This window comes from Eimeria acervulina, genomic scaffold (assembly GCF_000499425.1).
Source record: "Eimeria acervulina Houghton genomic scaffold, Eah_scaff1293, whole genome shotgun sequence".
Taxonomy (NCBI): Eukaryota; Apicomplexa; class Conoidasida; order Eucoccidiorida; family Eimeriidae; genus Eimeria; species Eimeria acervulina.
In genome coordinates this window covers 1117-8179 of record NW_013550296.1, presented here as the reverse complement: position 1 = coordinate 8179, position 7063 = coordinate 1117, and the positions used below count along the sequence as shown (strand labels likewise).

At 55.3% G+C, this 7063-nt stretch overlaps 1 protein-coding gene across 1 annotated transcript; it reads right to left on the bottom strand.

Moving 5' to 3' along the window:
• Nucleotides 1-205: 205 nt before the first annotated feature.
• Nucleotides 206-6284, bottom strand: EAH_00058110 (hypothetical protein, conserved; the record flags this gene model as incomplete). The annotated part of the gene is made up of 7 exons (XM_013397351.1): nucleotides 206-918; nucleotides 1213-2129; nucleotides 2454-3580; nucleotides 3981-4180; nucleotides 4515-4599; nucleotides 4804-5038; nucleotides 5284-6284. 7 exons carry the CDS (start codon nucleotides 6282-6284, stop codon nucleotides 206-208), a joined length of 4278 nt encoding a protein of 1425 aa, XP_013252805.1.
• Nucleotides 6285-7063: the final 779 nt, after the last annotated feature.

The following is a 7063-nucleotide window of genomic DNA, read 5'->3' as shown; positions in this document are numbered from 1 at the left end:
AGCAGCAGCAGCACCTTGGTGCCATTACTTTTAAATACAAGGTCTGCATCTCCTGCCGTTGCTGCTGCTACAAACGCTGAGATGGTTATTGCAACGGATGCTGCTGTTGCTGCAGCTACTCTTACTACTGTAGCTGCTGCTGCTGCTGCAGCTACTCTTACTACTGTAGCTGCTGCTGCTGCTACTGCTGCTGCTGCTGCTGCTGCTAGCTGGCAGCAGTTTTACTATATTTTCCTCCCCCTACTCCGGACTTCTTTTTTAAAAAGGGATGGCGCTGCGTAGGAGGGAGTGCTGCTGCAGCTCCTTCTTCCGGCTGCTGCTGCTGTTGCTGTTGCTGCTGCTGCTGCTGCTGCTGCTGCTGCTGCTGGTCTAGGGTTGCTGCTAAAGGAGTGCGTGACTTCAGCGTGGGGATCGGTTCCTCTTCCCAAGAGAAGGACCGCCCTGCAGCAGCTTCTAGCTGCTGCTGCTGCTGCTGTGGTTGCTGCTGCTGCTGCTGCTGCTGCTGCTGCTGCTGCTGTAGATGTTTGGCGAGCTCTTCAACTCTTCTGCGGGGCCGCAGCGTGGGGATCGGATCCTCTTCCCAGGAGAACGATGAGGGGAAGGAAGAGGTTTGCTGCTGCTGCTGCAGCTGCAGCTGCTGCAACAGTTCTGCAGCATCGCTTGCTGCTGCTGCTGCTGCTGCTGCTGCTGCTTTGTCTCCAGGCCGCCTCAGCCCCAGCTGCGCAGACAACTTTTCAACGGAAGGCCATATGTGATTCTCCAGTACCGGTGCTGCTGCTGCTCCCCCTTCTGCTGCTGTTGCTGTTGCTGCTGCTGCTGCTGCTGCTGCTGCACGTACCCGCAGGTCTTCCTCGCTGCTGCTGCTGTCTAAAGAAAGACCAAAGTGCGGAGACTGCAAACGAGCCCTTGAAGACCCGCCTAAACACCACAGCAGCAGCAGCAGCAGCAACAGCAGCAGCAGCAACAGCAGCAGCAGCAGCAGCATAGACAGAGAAGAGAAAGCGGTGAATACAACTTCAGCTAGAGCAGCAACAACACGAACAGAAGCGCTGGGGGTCTGTCGCAGCAACAGCTGCAGCAACAGCTGCAGCAACAGCTGCAGCAACAGCAGCAGCAACAGCAGCAGCAACTGCATCAACTGCAGCAGCAGCAACTGCAGCAGCAGCAGCAGCAGCAGCAGCAGCAGCAGCAGCGGTTGCTGTTGGATCGTACCTGTTCTGGATCTGGGCCGCAAGTTGTCGGCAGCTGCAGCAGCAGCAAAAAGCCCTTCTGCTGCTGTTTCTAAATCATGTCCACCATATTTCCCCTGCTGCTGCTGTTCCTCCTCATGCTGCTGCTGCTGCTGCTGCTGCTGCTGCTCCCCCTCCTGCTGCTGCTGCTGCGGGTCTTTTTCTTCTTCCGTGTCTTGCTGCTGCTGCTCACCCTGCTGTTGCTGCTCCTCCTGTAAGAGCGCGTGCAGCAGCTTTGCAGGAAGCATATCCTTCTGTTTAGCAGCAGCAGCAGCAGCAGCAGCAGCAGCAGCTCTTTTAATATCCCTTGACTGATTTGCTGCTGCTATGCGACGCCTTATGTTCACAGCCTTGAGCACCGCTTCTCTCGCTCTAAGTAATTCGCTTAGCTGCGCCTTCACCCGAACTTGCTGCTGCTGCTGCTCCTCCTCCTCCTCCTCCTGCTGCTCCTTCTGCTGCTGCTGCTGCGGCTGCTGCTGCTGCTGCTGCTGCGTGTCTTCTTGCTGCGCACAGCGAAGGAAGTGGATAATTTGTTTATCTAATGCAGACAGTTTGCTCTTCATGCTGTTTGCTGCTGCAGCTGTTTCCTCCGGCGTGAGTTGCTGCTGCAGCACGTCCCCCTCCTCGCTGCCCTCTGCTGCAGCAGCAGCTGCAGCAGCAGCAGCAGGACGACGCAAGTTTAGACGCCTGCTGACAGCCAAAGGAGATAAATAAGAAGCATCTGTATGACGAAACCCTCTTCCTCCGCATGCACTTCGTCTGCCTCTGAGTGGCCGACCCCAACCCCTGCTGCTGCTGCTGTTGCTGCTGCTGCTGTTGCTGCTGCTGTGGGGCGGATGTCTTTCTGGGGACAGCAGCAGCAGCAGCTGTTGCTCTTCTTCATCCAGAGACGAATAGCCGCTAAGCACACACAAACAGCAGCAGCAAATTGCAGATCAAGCAGCAGCAGCAGCAGCAGCAACTGCTGCTGCTGCTGCTGCAAAGAACGCTACTGCTACGGCTGTCGGTGACAGCAGAGAGAGGCAGGCAGCATGAGCAGCATAATGTGCTCTTCCAGAAACTGCAGCAGCAGCAGCAGCAGCTGCAGCAGCTGCTGCTGCTGCTGCTGCAGCATTTGCTAGAAAGGTAAAACATGACGTCTTCACGCAAAGCCCCCTCCATCCGGTCAGCAGTCTCTATTCAAATTTAGGGTTTAGGGTTTAGGGTTTAGGGTTTAGGGTTTACTCGTCTAGGGTATTTCTCAGCCTCGGTTGCGCTCGCTTGCCTCCTCGTGTTATCGGCCTATGCTGCTGCCTCCCCATTTGCTGCAGCGCCGGCAGCAAACGCTTCATTTGTGTTCTCCACTTGCTGCTGTTGCTGCTGCTGCTGCTGGTTCTGCTGCTGCTGCTGCTTCTGCTACTGCTTCTGCTGCTCGTGGATACCGCCGGTGAGGAGGGTGATGCATCATCAGCAGCCTCCTGCTGCTCTACTTGCTGCTGCAGCAGCAGCTGCTGCTGCTGCTGCAGTAACATTTCCTGCTGCAGCAGCTGCTGCTGCATCATGTGCGCCCATATCATCTGCTGCTGCTGCGGGTCGGCATCCCCCTCCGCAGCAGCAGCAGCAGCAGCATTAGCAGCAGCAGCAAGGTCTAGAACAGGTGCTGCAGCAGAAGGATCTCCCCCTATATATTTTTTATAATCTGCACCAAAGTAAAACTTCATGGAGGCCTCAATTGTTGCTGCTGCTGCTGCTGCTGCTTCATCTTCTTGCGCAGTTTGCTGCTGCTGCTGCTCCGTACACCCCAACGCAGGAAGCTCAGCAGACGGCACGCCTCTGTCTGCTGCTGCTGCTGCTGCTGCTGCTGCTGCTGGCCCCACGCCCTGTAGCATGAAGATGTAAGGGTTCGTCTCCAGCTGCTGCTGCTGCTGCTGCTGCTGCGCTGCTGCTGCATGTTTCCCTCTCCCCAAGGCATCAAGCACATCCACCCCACCCGCAGCAGCAGCAGCAGCAGCAGCAGCAGCAGGATCTAAGAGAGGCAGCCAGCGCTGCGGCAGCCCCAGCAGCACCTCCTCTAAAGGCCCATAGTAGAGCTGCGTATACACATCAAGTGCTTGCTGCCACTGCTGCAGCAGCTGCTCTTCAGGATCTGTCGGGTCGTTGCTGCTGCTTCTGCTGCTGCAGTGTTCAGCAGTAACAGCAGCAGAAGCAGGAGCAGCAGCAGCAGCAGCAGCAGACTCTTCTGCTTCAGAATCTGAAGCACTTAAAGGAAATGACGTAACGGAGTCTTCAGAAGAAGAAGACAGCCACACACCGTCGCCGGTGCTGCTCCTGCTGCTGCTGCTTCTGCTGCTGCGGGGGGGGGCTGCCCTTTGCTGCACAAATGCAACAGCAGCAGAAGCAACGGCAGCAGCAGCAACAACGATAGCAACAGCAGCAGCAGCAAATACAGCAACAGCAGCAGAAACACCAGCAGCAACAGCTGTAGCAGCAGCATCAACAACAGGAACTAGAGCACAAGCAGCAGCAGAAGCAACAACAACAGCAGCAGCAGCAGCATTCGAAGCAGCAGCAACAGCAACAACGGCAGCAACAGCAGCAGCAGCAAATACAGCAACAGCAGCGACACGAACAACACCAGCAGCAGCAACAGCAACAAAAAACAGCAGCAGCAAAAGCAGCACCGGTAGAAACGCATCAGCAGCAGCACACGGTAGCAACAGCAGCAACAGCAGCAGCAACGGCAGCAGCAACAGCAGCAGCAGCAGCAGCTACCGGAGGGGCTTTAGGTACGGGGTTTGGCTCCGGCGGTGCAGTTTGTACTGCAGCTTCTACTGAGGGTTTCTTCTTCCTTGCTGCTGCTGCTGTTGCTGCTGCTGCAGCAGCAGACTCTTCAAACTGCAGCTCCGTAACTATAGGGCCCGTCTTCCCTGCTCTTATTGTACGCACTAGAGGAGCAGCAGCAGCATCAGATTCTGCAGCAAAGCAAAACAGACACAGCAGCAACACCGGCGAAGTGTGCAGCAGCTGCTGCCCCTGCTGCTGCTGCTGCTACACCTGCTGTGGCTTGCTACACATGCTGCTGCTTCTGCTGTAGCTGCTGCTGCTGCATTGCTAGTGCTGCAACTGCTACTACAGTTTCTGCTACCTTTAGTGCTTCTACGACTGCTGCTGCTGCTGCTGCTGCTGCTGCTACAGCTGCTGCTGCATTTAGGGTTAAGGCTTGAGCCCCAGGGCCCACAGCGTAGATCATAGTCCTAGGGCGTACGTTTAGGGTTTAGAGTTTAGGGTTTAGGGTTTAGGGTTTACCTTCGTCCATAGGAGGAGGAATTGCAGAGAGGACCTCGAGTCTTCGCCCACCTCCCCGGCCTCTCGGTTGCTGCTGCTGCTCCACCTGCAGCAGCAGCAGCAGCAGCAGCAGCAGCAGCACGAGCAGCAGCAGCAGCACGAGCAGAAGCACAAGCATCAGCAACAGCAGCACCCGATACAGTAGTCGCAGAAGAGTAAAGAAACAAGGGTTCCTACTTCGTATGCAGGCTAAACCCAAAACCCTAAACCCTAAACCCTAAACCCTAAACCCTAAACCCTAAACCCTTACCGCTGGTGCTTTCTCCCGCTGAGTCCCTCCAGCAGGGAGAGTCATTGCTGCAAATAAACACAACTTGCACAAACCAGCTGCTGCTGCTGCTGTTGTTGTTGTTGCTTTTGCTGCTGCAGCTACTGCAGAGGGTCCTGCCGTCGCTGCGGCTGCTGCAGCTGCTGCTCCTGAGGCTGCTGCTGCTGCTGCTGCTGCTGCTGCTCTCAAGCTGCGAATGATAATACGCCCGGCACTACTGCAACAATAGCAGTAGCAGCAGCCGCAGCAGCAGCACTGGAAGCAGCAGCAACAGCAAGAGTACAAGCAGCAGCAACCGTAGAAACAATATCAACAGCAGCAGCAGCAGCAACAGCAGCAGCAGCAGCAGCAGCCAGTGTTGGGGTGTATGTACGTTTCAAAGCCATGGATGCGACAAGCTCAGTGAAGGATTGCATATGAGGCGCAGCAGCAGAAGGAGCAGCAGCAGCTGCTGTTGCTGACGGTTGCTTTGCTGCTGCAGCGTCTTGCCCTCCTTGAGCACCCCCGCTGCTGCTGCTGCTGCTGCTGCAGGGTTTGGTGCGTAGCCAACCAGCAGCAAATGTATGCGGAGCATTTGCCTGGGGCACGCCGTCCATGTTGCTGCTGCTGCTGCGCTGAAAGCGAGGAGATAGAGGTGCTGCCCACCCCTGCAGCACCTCTGGCTTGCTGATGCTGCGGCGCTGCTGCTGCAGCAGAGCAGCAAATGCTGCATGCGGCTTATCTTTAAGTTGCCTTGAACCTTTCTCTTGGGGGCGCAGCAGCAAGCGGTGAAGGAGTTTGTTCTCTGCTGCAGCTGCTGCAGCTGCTGTTGCTGCTGCTGCTGCTGCTGCTGCATCTATGCTTGTAGCGGGCAAAAGGTTGTGCTGCAGCTGCTGCTGCAGGTGCTGCAGCCGCTGCACACCTTGGGCTTGGCTGTCTGCTGCTAACCCTAGCTGAACAGCAACAGGTCTTGTCAGATACTCAGGCAGCACTTGACTTACTTCTTCTCCTTTTGCTGCTGCTTGCTGCAGTGTGCTTACAATAGTTATACACTCGCGCTGTCTTCCGCGCTGGCTTTGTACTGCTGCTGCTGCTGCTACTGCTGCTGCTGCTGCTGCTGCAGCAGAACCCCCTCCACCGCCAGCGGAACCTCCACCTGCTGCTGCTGCAGCAGCAGAAGCAAAACGCTGCCCTAACGCAGCACGTAATACATGCAACTCCTCCTCTCTGTTTGCTTCACGCTGCTGCTGCTGCTGCTGCTGCTGCCCATGTCCTTCCGGTCCCCCTCCTGCAGCTGCTGCTGCTGTTGTTGTTGCTGCTGCTGAGAGGTGGTTTGAGCTGCTGTAGGGGTCAAAGCAGTAAGGAGCAGGAGCAGCAGCAGCAGCAGCAGCAGCAGCAAACAAAGGAGGGGCTCTCTCTCCGCTGCTGAACTGAGTTTTTGCTGCATCAACAATTTTCGCTGAGAGCCGCAGGGCGTCTGTCATTTGCTGCACTGCAGAGCTGCAGCAGGCCTGAAGAGCAGCAGGAAGCAAACCCTAAACCCTAAACCCTAAACCCTAATAAGACCATCCATACTTAATAAGAAGCAGCAACACTGAAGCAGCAGCAGCAGCAGCAGCAGCAACACAGGCAGCAGCAACAATACACGCTGTACACACAGCTAATGCAGCTTAGAAGACACCCTCAAACTCAACACACAAACCCTAAACCCTAAACCCTAAACCCTAAACCCTAAACCCTAAACCCTAACCTCGTATTGCCGCCTTGAGGCGGTAGCGGCGGCCTTCGTATTCATACTTCTGCTCTCGTAGAATTAAGCAAAGAAAGTCATTGAAAATAAATTAAAATAAAATAAATAAATAATTTAAATTAAATAAATTAAATAAATTATATATTAGGATTGTTCTTCCATGCAGTTGAGTCTGCGATCAGCGAAAACGCCGGCGCTGCTGCTGCTGCTGCTGCTGCTGCTGCTGCTGCTGCTGCTGCATATCTTTGGATTGTCTGACGAGTTAATTGACTCTTTTTACTCATTTTTATTTATTTAAACATCAAACACTCGCCCAAAGAACAACGCAGCATGCAGACAGGACCCTAGCGAGGGCCCCGCTGCCGCTCCAGTGGTGTTGCTGCTCCTGCTGCAATTTCTAACGTCCGATTATCTCTAACATCCTAATCTTTCATTTATTTGCAGCCTTCCTCCATAACCCCTTCTGACGCTGCTGCTGCTGCTACTGCTGCTGCTGCAGTAGCAGCTGCTGCT